General features: G+C 42.6%; 1 protein-coding gene across 1 annotated transcript; it reads left to right on the forward strand.

Annotated features, from left to right (window-relative positions):
• Nucleotides 1–730: 730 nt before the first annotated feature.
• LOC139405859 (dyslexia-associated protein KIAA0319-like) lies at nt 731–20,127 on the forward strand. The gene is made up of 17 exons (XM_071148292.1): nt 731–800; nt 1,469–2,127; nt 2,704–2,875; nt 3,040–3,102; nt 3,232–3,324; nt 10,474–10,606; nt 10,952–11,163; nt 11,345–11,510; nt 11,620–11,768; nt 12,051–12,202; nt 12,343–12,481; nt 15,642–15,801; nt 15,904–16,040; nt 16,272–16,394; nt 16,503–16,593; nt 18,339–18,430; nt 18,521–20,127. Exons 1-17 carry the CDS (start codon nt 749–751, stop codon nt 18,676–18,678), a joined length of 2,751 nt encoding a protein of 916 aa, XP_071004393.1. The 5' UTR covers nt 731–748; the 3' UTR covers nt 18,679–20,127.
• The last annotated feature ends 1,006 nt before the right edge of the window (nt 20,128–21,133 follow it).

The following is a 21,133-nucleotide window of genomic DNA, read 5'->3' on the forward strand; positions in this document are numbered from 1 at the left end:
ACAGCGCTTTATAATACAAGGGATGTGGATGGAGAAAGTAAATGAAATCAGCTTGTTGACTTTATTGGATGTTGTGTTTTAGTGCGACCACACATTACCAATATGTTAGGTTTACTCATGATTAAGTAATTGATTAATTCATTAGTTATTTAGAGAGCCTTCTATGGTGTCAGCTTATTCAGTGACTTTCTCAGCATGGTATGCAAAATGACAGATAATGGGGATCAATTCTGAGTTCATATTCAATGCTTTGTCCTGAGTTCAAATACAGTGACCAACAGTGACCCTTGATCTGTAGCCCTATATCAGAATCACACTTTATCCTAACCACTACCCTTAACAATTAGCTGAAACAACTGAAATATATTATCATTGTTTACCAACACAGTAATCAGAAGCAACAGACCAGTAAGTGCACAGTATGGTGACAGTAGTAACAGGTTCCCACCAGTAGAGTCCACCATGGGAGGTATGGGCAGAGAGTGGTGCTGTGTCATCCTTGCCAAGGTGGCATGTGGCTTTACACAGAGTCACACACGATCCACTCAACATGAGGCAGGAGGATACTGACGGTCATTCTCTGTGGGTAGGAGAGTCCATGTTGCTTTTGTGTGTGAGTATCAAAGTGGTTATTGGTAGATACAGTAGGTGATGTGTGATTATTATTATTATTAATATCTGGGACAATGTGTAATGTGTCTGTGATTTCTTCTGTGTTCCAGGTTTAGATCAGTCTGTCCAGTGCATCATGCAGACAGGAGCTCACCTGCTTCTCTGTCTCATCCTGCACTATGTGGAAGGTTAGGGGACATCTTTAAAATTACATTCTTGTGACTGTAACTCATGTTAAATGAATATTTTTGCTGTGTGTTCTATGTTGTATACTTGTATTGTAGCATGAAGTTAACAAACAGCAGTCATGTTTGTATTGAGTTTCTGATTCCCATATTGTCAAAAAGACAATGGTTTCACAAGAGATGCTTTTCGGGGGTTAAAATGAACAATTAATAACAGGATAATGAACCCAAATGTGCCCTTTAAGTACCTCCAAAAAGCTTATTGATTCATTCTAAGAGTGGCAGTATACTTGGGTGATGTTTACCAGGATCTGCTTGTGCACTCAATATCCCCTTATGAGAGCAGCAGAAGAATTACGTTTGCTGTTATTGAGTCCATTTATTCATTATCGTACACTCGCCACTGTGACACAAAGAAAGCAGCTGATGCCTTTTGCCTATGTTATCAGATGATATTGTTGAGAGCTAAGATGTGAGTATACCTAGGCTCACAGTATCAGTGAAGTGATCGCTGAATAATTCATGCTAGTTTCCCTCCGTTTAATGGTTCCATCTGGTTGACGCCTTGTTGGAAGGTGACTCTTTCTGATTTTATTGCTGACCTTTACTAAATATAAGCAAAGTATAAGCAAAAGCTGTTTTACCATATATCTCTGTGCTCTGTACTATAGCTGCAGAGGCGTCACAGTGCTGGCAGGGTGCGACCTATTCAGAGGCTGTGGTCTCCCCGGCCCTGAGGAGCAGCAATATCTTGCGGGTGCCGGACGTGTCATCTCTGGCGCAGTGTGCCGGGGCCTGTTGTGATCTGCCCGGTTGTAACCTGGCCTGGCTGTTTGAGCGTCGCTGCTACATCCTCAGCTGCCAGCAGAGGGAGAACTGCCAGCCCAGACAAAGACCTGGAGCTGATTCCTATATGGCCTTCCTGCAGAGAGGACCCCCCCAGACCCTGCTGCTCCAGTCTCTGGTCAGGGGGGAGCCCTATCCCAGTCGCTGGAGGCCCCACCCCTCTGGGGACGTGGAGGCACTGAAGGACCTAGCCCTGTTAGATGGGCCCCAGACGGATTTTGGTGACCCAGGTGGGATGGATTTGGAATACCCTGAGAGTGAACTTGGCCCTGAGGATAACGGTGGGGATCTTCCAGATTGGCCTGCAGCATTGGAAGGGAGGGATGGTTTCAACCTATCGGAAAGTGAAGGCAGGTTAGAGGGGCTGGGATTTGCAACAGAAGGGGCTGAGAGCAGCCTGCCCAGTCCTTCCACTGGGGCGACAGTGAACCAGGGGGCACCCCCCGGCGACCCCACGCCTGGCGATACACCTGAAAACAAGAAAGTAAGTGTCAGATGGAACAATGGGCAGGAATCATGACGCAACAATAAATTATGGCATGGATAGGGTTGCAGGCAGTGTGAGGACCACATACATGTTTGTCAGGACATGGTGGAAATGATACTGAGTTACATAGATGTTCTACGTTCCATTGATCCAATACAGTAATTAGGATTTAGCTCACATTTAGCTCACAATTAGTGAACAAACTGGCCATGAAAAAGCAGTCTGTCTAAATTTACATTTTAAATAGGGTTACTTCCCTGAGGTATGATAAACAGTCACCCAGCTGACAGTCTGCATATATGTGTGTGTGTGTGTTATTACAGTGGCATTTTGCTGACTCAACTGCTCTGTAGTCACATTCACTCAGCGCGCCTGACCTTCACGTATCCTTTGAAGATAGAACATAGTGTAATCCATATAGCTTCTCTTGCTAATGTAGGCTTGTCAGCCATTCCCAGGAGGGGGATTTGGAGAGAGTGTTAATTTGGGAATGAGACATACAGGTTCTATATTAGAGAGTCTTCATTTACTAATACGAATAGTCATGTATTTTCTGTTGCGTTTTCATTGTAGGATAGTGAACTACAGAACACATCCATGGCCAGCTCAGGGCCAACATTCACGCCCAAACCACAGAATGACAGTGTTCACTCCTCCCAACCGAGCCAAATAAGGACTTTCCATCCCAATAAAGCCCCATCTCATCTGTCCAGTACTGTACCCCTGACCACATCCACACAGACAGGTACTGCAATAGGTTTTTGTTCATTGGATTTTTTAAACCTTTATTGGTGATTGTAGGTAGTCTTTCATATTCTTTGTTCCCCCTGTTACATAACATGTTTCTATCTCATATGTTCTTGTTTTATTCTCAATCTCTTGTCTCTGTATAATCTGACAATGTTGTAGAGCTAACATTGCCAAGGGACACAGTGGAGCTGGTAGCCTCCGTCGGCCCAGAGCCCCAAACTGGTACAGTCACAAACACAAGAGTTTTTACAAGCATGATTGGAAGTTTATTTCCTGGATTAATTAGAAAGGGCACACAGCAGTCACACATGGCTGACAGTCCTAATGGATGGAATATCTCTTACTTTACAGCGGCGAGAAGGAACCAGACCCCCAAAGCCGTCACCCTCCCAGTAACCGAGGTCGTGTCACTTCCTGCCAGCTCAACCATCATCAAGAGCAGCCGTATGTATGAAATAGTTGGCTTTGGATGGTGACTACCCTTACCATAATTTTACTCTTTACTTTTAGAATAGGCCTACTAAAGATAAATATATATCAGATGAATGATCAGTCACAGCTCCGATGTACCATAAAACACACTAATATGACTACAAATACTACACACTGACTGTGTGGTTAATGTAAAAGTATATTTTCAAACTAATAGATGCTGCAAACCTAAACTTAAAAGCAAATGTTGTTAGTGCTTGTGTGTGTATGTGTGATTGGCTATGTGGCTGGGTGTAAATATCAATGATTCTGGCTGGGATATTGAAGAAGCGTTTGGATTTGGAGTTAACTTCTTGACTATACTTGAGACGCAGATGTCTCAAGTAGACACCTGGAAATGCAAATGCGCTACGCTAAATGCTAAATGTACTCGTTACAACTCAAACCTTGATCAAAATTCACAAGCAGGGTATTGAATTAAAGCTACACTCGTTGTGAACCTAGCCAACAAGTCAGATTTTTAAAATGCTTTTCGGCGAAAGCATGAGAAGGTATTATCTGATAGCATGCACCACCTGAAAATGCCTGAATGCGACGTAAACAAAGACTCTGCTTATCCGACGCAGCACAAAACGCAGAAATAAAATATAAAACATTCATTACCTTTGACGAGCTTCTTTCTTGGCACTCCTATATGCCCCATAAACATCACTATTGGGTCTTTTTTTCGTTTAAATCGGTCCATATATACCCAAAATAGCTTTGTATGGAAGCTGTGTCATTCAGAAAAAAACATTGTTTTTAAACGCTGCGTAATTTTTTTAAATTAAAAAAGTCGACGATAAACTTTCACAAAACACTTCGAAATCCTTTTGTAATCCAACTTTAGGTATTAGTAAACGTTTATAATCTATCAAAATGATTACAGGGCGATGTATATTCAATAGCTCCTCGTTTGCAAATCAATGGCTGCCCATGTCCACATTAACAACATCCGGGTGAAGACTGGAAGAAACGGATGCCAGATAGATGGATTTTCCAACAATTAATTCAATTGAAAATGACGACAATGGCGACATCGTGTGGAATTTGTATGAATTGCATGCAGGTCGATATTAAATTTTGCCCTCTTTTAACAACTCACGGAAGTGACTTATGGAAATTATTTTTAGCTTTCAGAGAGCAGTTTTTCTTACGTTTTTCAATGAAACACACGATCTGTTATAGTCACAGCCGTGATTTAACCAGTTTTAGAAACTTCAGAGTGTTTTCTATCCACACATACTAATCATATGCATATACTATATTCCTGGCATGAGTAGCAGGACGCTGAAAAGTTGCGCGATTTTTAACAGAATGTTCGAAAAAGGAAGGGGTAGACTTAAGAGGGTTCTACTCGTTCCATCTGGCTGGCTGTTCTCTTCTGTCCCCTGGCAGACTCCCCTGAGGTACAGGTTGAGCTTCCTCATTCCATCTGGCTGGCTGTTCTCTTCTGTCCCCTGCCAGACTGTCACGTTCTGACCTTAGTTCCTTTATTATGTCTTTGTGTTAGTTTGGTCAGGGTGTGAGTTGGTGTGGGTAGTCTATGTTATTTTTCTATGTTGTATTTCTGTGTTTAGCCTGGTATGGTTCTCAATCAGAGGCAGTTGTCGATCGTTGTCTCTGATTGAGAATCATACTTGAATAGCCTGTTTTCCCCATGTTGGTTGTGGGTGATTATTTTCCATGTCAGTGTTTGGCCTGGTATGGTTCTCAATCAAAGGCAGCTGTCGATCGTTGTCTCTGATTGAGAATCATACTTGGGTAGCCTGTTTTCCCCATGTTGGTTTTTTATTTTATTTTTTTATTTTACCTTTATTTAACCAGGCAAGTCAGTTAAGAACAAATTCTTATTTTCAATGACGGCCTGATTTAACTGCCTGTTCCAGAACGACAGATTTGTACCTTGTCAGTGGGGGTTTGAACTCGCAACCTTCCGGTTACTAGTCCAACGCTCTAACCACTAGGCTAATTATTTTCCGTGTCAGTGTTTGGCCTGGTAGGCAATCAGAGGCAGCTGTCGATCGTTGTCTCTGATTGAGAATCATACTTAGGTAGCCTGTTTTCCCCATGTTGGTTGTGGGTGATTATTTTCCATGTCAGTGTTTGCTCCTTACGGGACTGTGGCGGTTCCCATTTATTCTCTTATTCTTTTGTTTTCTGTGGTCAGTTATATTTCATTAAAATTATATTATGGACACTTACCACGCTGCGCATTGGTCCGATCTTTCCTACTCCTCCTCAGAAGAGGAGGACGAAAACCGTTACACAGACTCCCCTGAGGTACAGGTTGAGCTTCCTCGTTCCATCTGGCTGGCTGTTCTCTTTAATCCCTTGCTGATAGACGATTTATCTGACGTACTGGCAGAGCCCCCTTCCATCTAGATGGCTGTTGTCTTCATCCACTTCCTTATGTCTGAAACACAGACTTCCAGCGAGGGCAATTTTGGGGCTTCACCATGTTTCATTGAAATCTACAGCTGTGTGTCATCTGCGTAGCAGTGAAAGTTAACATTATGTTTTCGAATGACACCCCCAAGAGGTAAAATATATAGTGAAAACAATAGTGGTCCTAAAACGGAACCTCGAGGAACACCGAAATTTACAGTTGATTTGTCAGAGGACAAACCATCCACAGAGACAAACTGATATTTTACAGACAGATAAGATCTAAACCAGGCCAGAACTTGTCCGTGTAGACCAATTTGGTTTTCCAATCTCTCCAAAAGAATGTGGTGATCGATGGTATCAAAAGCAGCACTAAGGTCTAGGAGCACGAGGACAGATCAGAGCCTTGGTCTGACGCCATTAAAAGGTAATTTACCACCTTCACAAGTGCAGTCTCAGTCCTATGATGGGGTCTAAAACCAGACTGAAGCATTTGGTATACATTGTTTGTCTTCAGGAAGGCAGTGAGTTGCTGCGCAACAGCTTTTTCTAAAATTTTTGAGAGGAATGGGAGCTAGTTTTTAAAAAATATTTTCTGCGTCAAGGTTTGGCTTTTTCAAGAGAAGCTTTATTACTGCCACTTTTAGTGAGTTTGGTACACATCCGGTGGATAGAGAGCCGTTTATTATGTTCAACATACGAGGGCCAAGCACAGGAAGCAGCTCTTTCAGTGGTTTAATTGGATTAGGGTCCAGTATGCAGCTTGAAGGTTTAGAGGCCATGATTATTTTCATCATTGTGTCAAGAGATATAGTACTAAAACACTTGAGTGTCTCCCTTGATCCTATGTCCTGGCAGAGTTGTGCAGACTCAGGACAACTGAGCTTTGGAGGAATACGTAGATTTAAAGAGGAGTCGGTAATTTGCTTTCTAATGATCATGATCTTTTCCTCAAAGAAGTTCATGAATTTATTACTGCTGAAGTGAAAGCCATCCTCTCTTGGGGAATGCTGCTTTTTAGTGAGCTTTGCGACAGTATCAAAAATAAATGTAGGATTGTTCATATTTTCCTCAATTAAATTGGAAAAATAGGATGATCAAGCAGCAGTGAGGGCTCTTCGATACTGCACGGTACTGTCTTTCCAAGCTAGTCGTAAGACTTCCAGTTTGGTGTGGCGCCATTTCCGTTCCAATTTTCTGGAAGCTTGCATAAAAGAGCTTGGATATTTTGTGTATACCAGGGAGCTAATTTCTTATGACAAATGATTTTAGTGTTTAGGGGTGTGGCTGCATCTAGGGTATTGCGCAAGGTTAAATTGAGTTCCTCAGTTAGGTGGTAAACTGATTTTTGTCCCCTGACGTCCTTGGGTAGGCAGAGGGAGTCTGGAAGGGCATCAAGTAATCTTTGGGTTGTCTAAGAATTTATAGCACGACTTTTGATGATCCTTGGTTGGGGTCTGAGCAGATTATTTGTTGCGATTGCAAACATAATAAAATGGTGGTCCGATAGTCCAGGATTATGAGGGAAAAAAAATTAAGATCCACAAAACTGAGTCGATGATGGCTCCTAAAGCCTTTTGGAGTTGGTCTGTGGACTTTTCCATGTGAATATTAAAGTCACCAAAAATTTGAATATTATCTGCTATGACTACAAGGTCCGATAGGAATTCAGGGAACTCAGTGAGGAACGCTGTATATGGCCCAGAAGGCCTGTAAACAGTAGCATTAAAACGTGATTGAGTAGGCTGCACAGATTTCATGATTAGAAGCTCAAAAGACAAATTCAAATTTGCTATTGTAAATGTTAGCAACACCTCCGCCTTTGCAGGATGCGCGGGGGATATGTTCACTAGTGTAACCAGGAGGTGAGGCCTCATTTAACAGAGTAAATTCATCAGGCTTAAGCCATGTTTCAGTCAGGCCAATCACATCAAGATTATGATCAGTGATTCGTTCATTGACTATAACTGCCTTGGAAGTGAGGGATCTAACATTAAGGAGCCCTATTTTGAGATGTGAGGTATCACAATCTCTTTCAATAATGGCAGGAATGGAGGAGGTCTTTATCCTAGTGAGATTGCTAAGGCAAACACCGCCATGTTTAGTTTTGCCCAACCCAGGTCGAGGCACAGACACGGTCTCAATGGGGATAGCTGAGCTGACTACACTGACTGTGCTAGTGGCAGATTCCACTAAGCTGGCAGGCTGGCTAACAGCCTGCTGCCTGGCCTGCACCCTATTTCATTGTGGAGCTAGGGGAGTTAGAGCCCTGTCTATGTTCGTAGATAAGATAAGAGCACCCCTCCAGCTAGGATGGGGTCTGTCACTCGTCAACAGGCCAGGCTTAGTCCTGTTTGTGGGTGAGTCCCAGAAAGAGGGCCAATTATCTACAAATTCTATTTTTTGGGAGGGGCAGAAAACAGTTTTTAACCAGCGATTGAGTTGTGAGATTCTGCTGTAGAGCTCATCACTCCCCCTAACTGGGAGGGGGCCAGAGACAATTACTCGATGCCGACATCTTTCTAGCTGATTTACACGCTGAAGCTATGTTGCGCTTTGTGACCTCTGACTGTTTCATCCTAACATCGTTGGTGCTGACGTGGATAACAATATCTCTATACTCTCTACACTCGCCAGTTTTAGCTTTAGCCAGCACCATCTTCAGATTAGCCTTAACGTCGGTAGCCCTGCCCCCTGGTAAACAGTGTATGATCGCTGGATGATTAATTTTAAGTCTAATACTGCAGGTAATGGAGTCACCAATGACTAGTGTTTTTAATTTGTCAGAGCTAATGGTGGGAGGCTTTGGTGTCTCAAACCCCGTAACGGGAGGAGTAGAGTCCAAAGAAGGCTCGGCCTCTGACTCCGACTCGCTGCTTAATGGGGAGAACCCGTTGAAAGTTTCTGTCGGCTGAATGAGCGACACTGGTTGAGCATTCCTACAGCATTTCCCTCCAGAAGCCATGAGAAATGTGTCTATCTGTACCTACTGGTAGCACAGACGCTGTTTCATTCTTTCCTACACTGAAATTACTCTTGCTTAACGATTGTGTCTGAAGCTGGGCTTGCAGCACGGTTGTCCTCGCCGCAAGGCGATCGTTCTCTTGTATATTATGAGTACAGCGACAAAGCGTCCCGAGTGAAAAAGTTGAATGAAAAAAAGTTGAGTGAGGGAAAAACTAAAAGTAAAAACCGTAAAGTTGTCAGGTAGCAAAGTAAGGTTAGCAACAAAGCGCACAGCAGCACGTAAACAAGTCTGCAAGTTGTGACCCGGAAATGATCACCAATCTTCCAATCTTTTCATTTTTTTCTTTGTTAAGTTGTTCAGCTGCTTCTCTGTCAGTGGGCAGGAAATGTGGCCATGCACCTGACTGGCACTCCCCTCCACATGCTGCACAGCACTCTGGGACAAGACTGGACACTGGGAGACCCGCTGGGACAGCTTAGGACATGACACAGCCATCTGAGATGAGCCTAGACAACCAACCTTCCTCAGGGTCATCCTGATTTCATTGGAGTTTCTGGGGTCAACAAGCAGGATGGACTCATATAGGACTTTGGCCTTTTGGGGCTTTGACGGGTGGTGCAGGTCACCAGTAGCGGCTTCGCCCTTTGAGCCAAGAGATGAAGCTGTGACTTTTCCCCTTGGAGACCAGAGATTTAGCATGTAGGCACTGTCACTTTGGACAAAGTGATTCTCCTCTGACTTAAATATATGAAATGTGGGGAAAATGTTGATCGAGTTTACAAGCTGAATTTACATTTGGGTTGCATTTTAAAATAAACAATGTCAAATACTGAAAAGAGATACTAGAACAAAACATCCCAATAAAAGAGGGCAACAAAGAAGTGGCCATTTCCACCGTGGCGTGTATATTCTACTTCTAATCGCCTTATAAACTAACAATTACTGTGTTATTGTAAACAAAATAAGCTATCTGTTTCAAATATTGTGTAATTGAATAGTTTGCATATAATACTATATAGCTGGGGTGGCAGGTAGCCTAGTGGTTAGGAGCGTTGGGCCAGTAACCAAATCCCAGAGCCGACTAGGTGAAAAATCTGTCGATGTGCCCTTGACCCAGGCACTTAACCCTAGTTGCTCCTGTATTTCGCTCTGGATAATAGTGTCTGCTAAATTACTCAATTGTAAAGATAAGACCATATTCATTCAATCGAGAAATGGTTTTCGTATCAGCTTGTTCTTTCTTTTCCAAGTTTGTAATAACCTCAATAAATAATTTGTTTTAGCTTTTGGCTTCATGTATTATTTAAATATTTATCATCATGACAGTCCCCCAAAATGAGAAATGGTAAGGAGAAATGTTCCCCTGTGGGTGTCAAGATTCTGCTGGACATGGTGTTGATGAATCAGTAGAGGGCAGTCTTCCTCTTGTCACCAGAGCAGTAGTATCAGACAGATGAATGAACATTACAGATCAAGGAGTTCAGTCTAATATCAAATACTGGACTAAGAGCCATTAGGGCATTCACACTCAAATGCTCCAACATTTATTGATGTGAAACAAAAACAATGTTTAAATCGAGGATGAAGATCTGTTTTGGGTCGTTTCATTGTCTTACTGCTGTATTTAAGCCAGTATTTCAATCTGTTGAAGAATTTGAGTCTGCAAGTCCTATCCAATTATTTGACTATGAATTCTATCAAGCACCCACCTAATGATATATTATGTTGTCCGTTTGTCCTATCTTGTGTTTGATGGTCCCTCACAGAGAGTTCTGATGATGGAGTGATCATCAGCCATCACTGGGAGCAGGTTGGAGGTCCATCCATAGAGCTTGGAGCTTTCTCGGACACACAGATTCCCAACCTATCCAAACTTGCCCCTGGGGAGTACACGTTCAGGTATGGATAGGACCTCTGTGGCCTAGACTTGGGGTCCAATTCAATTTAATCTCAGTAAACTCAAGGATTGAAAATCAAATAATGAATGGAAGAAAAAATAGTTTGTGTATGCTGCTCTACCATGGAACACAGGTCAGACTGCACTAATAATTACAGTATATGGTCTCTATTAATCATAGTTGGTGTTTAGCCAACAGGAATACAGCCTTTAGATAGTTATATCTATGAATGAAGCCTCATGGAAACGTGACATAGATACTGTGTAAGCCATTACCATCAATGTTTCCCCCACCACTACAATACAAGCGTACAAAAGTAGCTGGATTCATCTTGATTTTTTTCCAGGTTGACCATTACAGATTCTGCCGGGTTGTCAGACTCCACCACGGCTACAGTGAAGGTTATTCAGCCAGTGGAGAATGACCGACTGCCCTACCCCAGCCATGACACCCTCACTCCCACCTCCAGCCCTGGCCTTGCTGCTACCCTGGCCCACAGACAGGGTGACCCTACTGCAGCCACCTCCTTTGTCACTACCGCTGCCACTCAGATGACAGGTAAATGACATAAGGACAGTATTAAGATTATAACAGAGTAGCAGATATGTTTTACAACATTAGATTGTCCTCAAGCAGTTTACCTCAGGCATTCCTTTACCTTAGTCCACCTAGTAGTAAACCCAAGGGTATCAAAACATGCATAGTTTCAACAAATGATCTGTTTTGCTCTGTCCCATAGAGAACAAAAACACCCCCATAGCTGAGGTCAAGGAGTCAAACGGAGCCCCTGTGGCTGTAGTGGGTCCTAACAGGCAGCTGACCCTCCCAGTGACCAGCGTTACCCTGGATGGAAGCAGCAGCACTGATGACCACGCCGTCACTAGCTACCACTGGGACACCATCAGGTACCAACGCTGTTCATATAGGTCAAAGGTTGTGTCCAGAAAAGTCTATAAAGATATGAAGAACAAGCTGAAGAGCTTTCTCATTATGCTTTTCTGTGTTGTTTTTTAGAGGTCCTCCAGGGTCAAGGACAGAGGGTGTGGACAAGCCCGTAGCCATAGTAACGGGCCTCAGAGCAGGCCGCTATACATTTAGTCTGACTGTGAGTGACCAGGAAGGGCTGACAGACAGTGCCTTTCTCACAGTCAGGGTTCAAGAGGGTAAGAAAACACAGGTTGGCATTTATTGGGATGACTCATGTACTGGAGGCAGCTCTGCAGAGTGGTCACTAGCTGGCACAGCCACAAAGCAATACAATTAGATTTTAAACCTAACCTTAACCACACTGCTAACCCTAATAATAATTAATGACAAACGTCAACCTGCTAAGAAAACACACAATGCTTCAAACACAGCAAAACTGTTAAAAACAAGATAAGACATCATCACCCATGCTGGTTGAGTATGATGGTACTCATCTATAGCCTGTTGTCCATCCTCAGCCAGAAGCCTTCCCCCTGTAGCACATGCCAGCGGCAGCCATACCCTCACCTTGCCCAACAACTCTCTGGTGCTCAGAGGCTCAGTGACGGATGGTGACCCAGCCGAGATGCACTTCCTCTGGGTCCGGGACAGTCAGAGCCCTGCTGCTGGGGTGAGTGAGAGGAGTCTTGATACTTAAGTATACGGTAAATATAGTTTGAACTTGTAATATGCTGTTAGCTAAACTGGTAGGAAGGTAGGAAGTAGGAACTACTTTAAGGTAGGAACTACTCTGTCCTGTTGTTTCCCCAGGACGTGCTGTATGGTTCAGAGCAGCAGGCCTTCCTGTACCTGGCCAACTTGGTGGAGGGGACCTATCTGTTCCAGCTGCATGTCACAGACACCCAGGGACGCAGCAGCACCGCCACAGCCACCGTGGAAGTGCGGCCAGGTAGATGTGTGTGCTCAGACTGTGTTTCCCCACGGACCGTGCCGAGCATTAGGAGGAAGAGCTGAACAGCCCGTACAGCATACAGTGGGGCAAAAAAGTATTTAGTCAGCCACCAATTGTGCAAGTTCTCCAACTTAAAAAGATGAGAGAGGCCTGTAATTTTCATCATAGGTACACTTCAACTATGACAGACAAAATTAGAAGAAAATAAATCCAGAAAATCACATTGTAGGATTTTTAATGAATTTATTTGTTGAATCTGACAATTAATCTTAATGGTTGTACAGTCGTCTCAAATAAAACTGTGAAGGACCTCGGCGTTACTCTGGACCCTGATCTCTCTTTTGAAGAACATATCAAGACCATTTCAAGGACAGCTTTTTTCCATCTACGTAACATTGCAAAAATCAGAAACTTTCTGTCCAAAAATGATGCAGAAAAATTAATCCATGCTTTTGTCACTTCTAGGTTGGACTACTGCAATGCTCTACTTTCCTGCTACCCGGATAAAGCACTAAATACACTTCAGTTAGTGCTAAATACGGCTGCTAGAATCCTGACTAGAACCAAAAAAATTTGATCATATTACTCCAGTGCTAGCCTCTCTACACTGGCTTCCTGTCAAAGCAAGGGCTGATTTCAAGGTTTTACTGCTAACCTACAAAGCATTACATGGGCTTGCTCCTACCTATCTCTCTGATTTGGTCCTGCCGTACATACCTACACGTACGCTACGGTCACAAGACGCAGGCCTCCTAATTGTCCCTAGAATTTCTAAGCAAACAGCTGGAGGCAGGGCTTTCCCCTATAGAGCTCCATTTTTATGGAACGGTCTGCCTACCCATGTCAGAGACGCAAACTCAGTCTCAACCTTTAAGTCTCTACTGAAGACTCATCTCTTCCGTGGGTCATATGATTGAGTGTAGTCTGGCCCAGGAGTGGGAAGGTGAACGGAATGGCTCTGGAGCAACGAACCTGGCCCCCCCCCCCCCCCATGCTGGTCATTTATGAACATTTGAACATCTTGGCCATGTTCTGTTAGGAATACCTGACATGATGACTCCTTGCTGTCCCCAGTCCACCTGACCGTGCTGCTGCTCCAGTTTCAACTGTTCTGCCTTATTATTATTCGACCATGCTGGTCATTTATGAACATTTGAACATCTTGGCCATGTTCTGTTATAATCTCCACCCGGCACAGCCAGAAGAGGACTGGCCACCCCACATAGCCTGGTTCCTCTCTAGGTTTCTTCCTAGGTTTTGGCCTTTCTAGGGAGTTTTTCCTAGCCACCGTGCTTCTACACCTGCATTGCTTGCTGTTTGGGGTTTTAGGCTGGGTTTCTGTACAGCACTTTGAGATATCAGCTGATGTACGAAGGGCTATATAAATACATTTGATTTGATGATGATTTTGATTTGCAAATTATGGTGGAAGATAAGTATTTGGTCAATAACAAAAGTTTATCTCAATACTTTGTTATATACCCTTTGTTGGCAATGACAGAGGTCAAATGTTTTCTGTAAGTCTTCACAAGGTTTCCACACACTGTATCTCACGATACATGGCCCCATTCATTCTTTCCTTTACACGGATCAGTCGTCCTGGTCCCTTTGCAGAAAAACAGCCCCAGAGCATGATGTTTCCACCCCCATGCTTCACAGTAGGTATGGTGTTCTTTGGATGCAACTCAGCATTCTTTGTCCTCCAAACACGACGAGTTGAGTTTTTACCAAAAAGTTATATTTTGGTTTCATCTGACCATATGACATTCTCCCAATCTTCTTCTGGATCATCCAAATGCTCTCTAGCAAACTTCAGACGGGCCTGGACATGTACTGGCTTAAGCAGTACTTCCTATTACGTCTGGCACTGCAGGATTTGAGTCCCTGGCGGCGTATTGTGTTACTGATGGTAGGCTTTGTTACTTTGGTCCCAACTCTCTGCAGGTCATTCACTAGGTCCCCCCGTGTGGTTCTGGTTTTTTTGCTCACCGTTCTTGTGATCATTTTGACCCCATTTTGTTTCTGGTGTCCTTTGACAGCTCTTTGGTCTTGGTCATAGTGGAGTTTGGAGTGTGACTGTTTGAGGTTGTGGACAGGTGTCTTTTATACTGATAACAAGTTCAAACAGGTGCCATTAATACAGGTAACGAGTGGAGGACAGAGGAGCCTCTTAAAGAAGAAGTTACAGGTCTGTGAGAGCCAGAAGTCTTGCTTGTTTGTAGGTGACTAAATACTTATTTTCCACCATAATTTGCAAATGAATTCATAAAAAATCCTACAATGTGATTTCCTGGATTTTTTTTCCTCATTTTGTCTGTCATAGTTGAAGTGTACCTATGATGAAAATTACAGGCCTCTCTCATCTTTTTAAGTGGGAGAACTTGCACAATTGGTGGCTTACTAAATACTTTTTTGCCCCACTTTATGTGTGTTCTGTCAGAGTGTGTATGTTCTCAGACCGTGTGTGTGTCCACTGTCATGGAAATGTCCTGTATTACTAAATAAGGAGAGTTACAAACCACAAACCAGTAAGAGTTATACATCAACTTAATGAGCTTCACCATAGCCCTGTGACTCTCAGATCAATTCAGTGTTTATAAATGAATTCTCTGAGAGTGCTTACAAAATGGCAACTGAGATCTTTATAACAAAGATCCACCCCTCTCAAATCACAATGACGAACCACAGGTCTTAGGAAAACTGCACAAAGGAAGACTTTTACTTGAGAGAGGAGTATCCCATAGCCAGATAGCATTAGCTATAAATTATTGTTCCGTTTGCTCTCTTAGACGAGGCTCTACTTCTCGTTCTTGGTACTTCCTATTACCAAAACATTACCTCATCCAATGGCATATATCAATTGTCAATTCTAGATACTCCCATGTCAAATACACCCCCTCCTGGACAAGCTCACGGAGAGGAGTGAGCCTCTAGGTCATATACTATGAAAGTATATACAACGGTTCCAGACACTGCCATACTCCTCCCCCCAATGGGAAAAGTAGGGAGTGACTGGTGTACAGACATTGTGGAGCCCTTCACCCTCACATATGAAGACAATCCTGACTTTTCCACATAAGCATATTTATGAAAGTAGATAAAACATCTTATTTATCAATGTTACCTAACTAATTCTGATTCTGCTACGACACCACAGACCCTGGTGGTCGTGAGGAGGTAGAGGTGGAGATGTTGGTGGCGCTGGCCCAAGTGAGTGTGTCACAGAAGGACACAGTGCTCAGACAGTTGGCAGCACTGCTTCACGTCCTGGACAATGACATCCACCTCAGGTGCCTATGGGGACACTCAGATCTCAGGTACTGCCCAATGCAGCAAACACATACAAAACATACATGGTTGTGTTTTTACACATTGTATTACGGCAGTGTGTGTGTGTGTGTGTGCATGCGTGTGTGTAGCACAGTGCTGAGGTTCTCAGTGCAGGGTCCTGAGGGGCCAGTCCCTGGTCCTAAACTGGCCAGTGTGCTGCATGGTCAGCTGCTGAGGGAGAAGACTGACTACCTGCTCTTCAGAGTCCTTCGAGTGGATACAGTCAGTGAGTACCACAACACAGAACACCACATCTTGCCTTATCATACCATATTATATCAAAGCCTGTTACAATGTTATAACAACATTATAGACCATCTCTGATTCTATTACATGAGAGATTAAATTAGACTAGATCTCATCACTTGGTGACTAAGAAAGCTGTCTGTCTTTGTCCTCTGCCGTGGTGTATGCTGATCCTGTTTGTGTATTGGTGTTCATCCCACACCCCACACAGTGTGCTTGCTCCGCTGCTCGGGCCATGGGACGTGTGACCCAATCACCAAGGAGTGTGTCTGTGACCCCTTTTGGACGGAGAACCTCATTCGCAGGTTCTTTGGCGACGGAGAGAGCAACTGTGGTGAGCTATGTTCATTCATCGGTCCTGAGAGGATGACATAGATTTTGCCCCGTCTGCTGTGAGATGCTACATTCACAGTGCTAGTCCTTTCTCTCTTCTGTTTGGCAGAGTGGCGGGTTCTCTACTTCATCCTGTCCTTCTTCATGGTCATTGTCTTCATCGTGACAGTCACTTGGGCATGTGTGTACTGCTGCAAAAGGTGACTTTTCTTTTAGTGCTCAGACACACAGCAAGGTCCTATATAGATTTTATGATTAGCTGTTTGTTAAAGGCCCAGTGCAGTAAAACATGTGATTTCCTATGTTTTATATATACACTACCGTTCAAAGGTTTGGGGTCACTTAGAAATGTCCTTGTTATTGAAAGAAAAGCACAATTTTTGTCCATAACATCAAATTGATCAGAAATACAGTGTAGACATTGTTAATGTTGTAAATGACTATTGTAGCTGGAAACGGCTGATTTATTTTATGGAATATCTACATAGGCGTACAGAGGCCGATTTATCAGCAACTATCAGTCCTGTGTTCCAATGGCACGTTGTGTTAGCTAATCCAATTTATCATTTTAAAAGGCTAATTGATCACTAGAAAACCCTTTTGCAATTATGTTAGCACAACTGAAAACTGTTGTTCTGATGAAAGAAGCAATAAAACTGGCCTTTAGACTAGTTGAGTATCTGGAACATCAGCATTTGTGGGTTCGATTAGAGGCTCAAAATGCCCAGAAACAAATAACTTTCTTCTGAAACTCATCAGTCTATTCTTGTTCTGAGAAATGAAGGCTATTCCAAGCGAGAAATTGCCAAGAAACTGAAGATCTCGTACAACGCCACTTCCTTCACAGAACAGCACAAACTGTCTCTAACCAGAATAGAAAGTGGGAGGCCCCGGTGCACAACTGATCAAGAGGACAATTACATTAGAGTGTCTAGTTTGAGAAACAGTCGCCTCACAAATCCTCAACTGGCAGCTTCATTAAATAGTCCCCACAAAAACCACCAGTCTCAACGTCAACAGTAAAGAGATGACTCCGGGATGCTGGCCTTCTAGGCAGAGTTGAAAAGAAAAAGCCATATCTTAGACTGGCCAATAAAAATAAAATATTAAGATGGACAAAAGAACACAGACACTGGACAGAGGTACTCTCCCTTAGCAGCATCCCAGAGTCGCCTCTTCACGGAAAAGCAGCCAACAAGTTCTCAGCATATGCGGGAACTCCTTCAAGACTGTTGGAAAAGCATTCCAGGTGAAGCTGGTTGAGAGAATGCCAAGTGTGCAAATCTGTCATCAAGGCAAAAGGTGGCTACTTTGAAGAATCTTAAATACAAAATATATTTGGATTTGTTTAACACTTTTTTGGTTACTACATAATTCCATATGTGTTATTTCATAGTTGTGATGTCTTCACTATTATTCTACAATGTAGAAAATAGTACAAATAAAGAAAAACCCTGGAATGAGTTGGTGTGTCCAAACTTGACTGGTACTGTATATAAACAGTATTTCCACACTATGACGTTGAAATAATACTGTGAAATTGTGAAAATTATGATATTGCCATTTTAGTGTAAGAGCTGTTTGTAAAGACTGCCTGAAATTACTGCCTGTTTTGGTTGGATGGGGTTTTGGCCTGCCTGGTGACATCGCCTGGTGGTAAATTAGTTAATAGACCAATAAGAAAGAGAGTTCCAAACCTCTCTGCCAATAACAGCAAGTTTTCAGTTTCCCCCTCCCCACTCAGACCACTCCCAGAAAGTCCTAGCAAAATTGTTGCTTGAGAAATGGCTTTTAGCTAACAAGTAATTTTTTGTATTTTTTAAACTATTTTAATTGAAAACAATCATAGTACGGTACTTAATTGTTACCTGGAAATTATTTGATATTGAGATTTTTTTAAAGGCTGCATTGGAACTTCAATAGAAATGTGTTTTTTTATGTTTAGGAGGAGTCGCACTAAGGTCAGGAAGAAAACCAAGTACACTATACTGGACAACATGGACGAACAGGAGAAAATGGAGCTAAGGCCCAAATACAGTAAGTGTCTGATTTTTCAATCAACACATTTCAAAACATTCCTGTTTTTGTTGACCCTGCCATGATCTACCCGGTCTGTCCCCTTCTCAGACATCAAACACAGGAGCACAGAGCACAACTCCAGCCTCATGATGTCCGAGTCAGAGCTGGACAGTGACCAGGACACCATCTTCAGCCGAGACCGACCGGTCCGGAGCAGAAACCGGACCAATGCTCAGGCTGCCCGCAACGGGAACACCTTCGGATGAGTTGGAACACACAGAACTGGGGTGGTTATCAGACAACATGAGTGAAACCCACTTTTGGGATTATGGCAGGGGTGCACAGCTCGAGTGCCATAGTGTCTGCTTGTTTTCGGTCTCGTCTTCTATTCAAATACTGGTTTCAACCAGGTGTGTACTTTCTATGACATTCATTGGACAACTCAGCACCAGGGAGATGTGAAAATCCAAGGGCCGTAGAATACTATAGTTGGGCATCCCTGGATTCTGGGAACTAACAGTAGCATTGAGTTTACATGCATACAGACTGTTTGAATGATTCGACACTAAGTATGAAGGTGCTCTTTGTGAGGAGCACAGTGAGGTTCTGTGGCCTCACATACTTCTACAGATAACCAGATTGGTGAATGTACATACAACTATCCATTATGCATACTAGTCTACCGACTACTACTGACCTTTAACTTTGCCTTGTCATCCAATAATGTTTTTTTACTGTCATTATTCTATAGGAAATGGAGACAAGCCCAACCCTGGTTGTGAGCGTCTGATGCCTCTCCTGTAAATTATTTGACAAATTGGATTTGTCAAAATGGCTTGAGTGCACATTTGAGAAAAAGTCTCATGATTCTTACATTTACTACCCAAAGTCCATCTTGTGATGCTACTCGTGAATGATTTCATCAGAATCTAACTCAATTTCTCTGTGATCTCTCTCTATGAGTGTCTTGGACTTTGACACAATATAACACAGCATTTTACTGTATCTGAACTACTGTATTGAGCTTGCACCCTTGTCCTCCAAACTAGTTGTATAGTTTTGGTATCTATCTCATTTTAAAGCTTCTTTATGCTAAATAAGCATAATAGGTCTCATAAATGGGCCCGAAGAAACAGAACCAGGCATTTCATGGGACAATCCATAAAGGTGCCAAACTGCACTATGCACCATAAACCTGTGGCTGACAGAGACCCTGTTCTATCCAAGTACTTGGCAAAGCATCCTTTCTTCCTTCCCTTGGTAAGATCTATTATCTAACTTGAACATGGTGGGTGACATGCTTTCAATCAGTAATTCCTTTGTGTAATGATGGATTTTTTGCCTCCTGAATTCAGTGTCAGAGAATGTCTGATTACATGAGTATAGTGCAAAATAATGATTGACAGGACACACAGTTTAAGGGTTGAGAAGAGGACTGTTGGATTTGATAAGTAACGTTACTATGCAGGACAGGTAACCATTGATGGAATGGATAAAATACTTTAGACATTAAAGCAACATAAGCATGTCCAATGGTTGCTTTACATTTTTTGTTCTCGTAAGCGACTGGGGAGATATTTCCCCAATATGGACGGAAACACTAACAGTCATGGATTTTTCCCATTATACCACCCACTTTTTGGTATTTGCTCTGTTTACTTAACTAATTACAGCTACCAATGTTTTTACAGATAACATATTGCCAGAAATAAAACAAATGCATCAAATCAATGAACAGTGTACTGAATTCTGTGTAATTTTCTTTCCTGTCCAAAAGGGATAGTAAGATGTAAGGCAGTGTTTCCCAACCCTGGTCCTCCAATTCCCTCGACAGCACACATTTTATTGTAACCCTGGACAAGCACACCTGACTGAACAAAAGTGTGTACTGTTGGGAGTACTCGAGGACCAGGGTTGGGAAACACTAATCTAAGGTAAACCAAATTAAATTGTTCGACAAACAACAAAGTAACTCACAGTCATTTATTTTATATTTTCTGAAATACTCCAATAATATTTACAATAGTTAGAAATATATTTTTATTTTATTTTTTACAATAACAATGTCACAACTAGAAAACAGAATTTGTCAAAACATTCAAACAGCACTTAGGAGACAATGTTTGGCAAGAGACATTACTTCAGTTTCAGAGAACACAACATTTACATTGCAGGCTCAGATACAGCACGCAGTGTGTACCACCTGCCTGAATAGCAGAAGGCAGCTCTGCTGTGTAATATATTGTATGTGGGAAGACTAGTTACCAACGACAACACCATATCCTATAATGTAGGGGCATGGTCTACAATAGATGGTTTTTAAGTAGTCAGGACAGTTTAAAAAAAACTATTTACAACAGAGGATGCTTAGCCCAACAATGATTACCAAAATAGTGTCATTCATTATTTAACCACATAATGATCAAGTGACATATCTAATACAGCTGGCATTGGATACAGCCAAGCTCCCTTTTCTAGAAAATAGCCGAAATACAAATAATCTTCCTATTAAACAGATGTCTCTTGTGCATATTCATAATCTCAACCGTTTGCAATTGACGTGCTTATTAAATCTACCCAACTCTACGCTAGGCTTCAAGTTACACAGAGCTCCTCATTGAGGGCCCAATCCTACATTGAGAACACACATTTGTATCTCAACATATGATTCAGCCCTAAAGGTCCAGATCGTTATGGGATCCCACAGGTTGGAGAAGTGTA

This window comes from Oncorhynchus clarkii, chromosome 3, assembly GCF_045791955.1.
Source record: "Oncorhynchus clarkii lewisi isolate Uvic-CL-2024 chromosome 3, UVic_Ocla_1.0, whole genome shotgun sequence".
Classification (NCBI taxonomy): domain Eukaryota; kingdom Metazoa; phylum Chordata; class Actinopteri; order Salmoniformes; family Salmonidae; genus Oncorhynchus; species Oncorhynchus clarkii.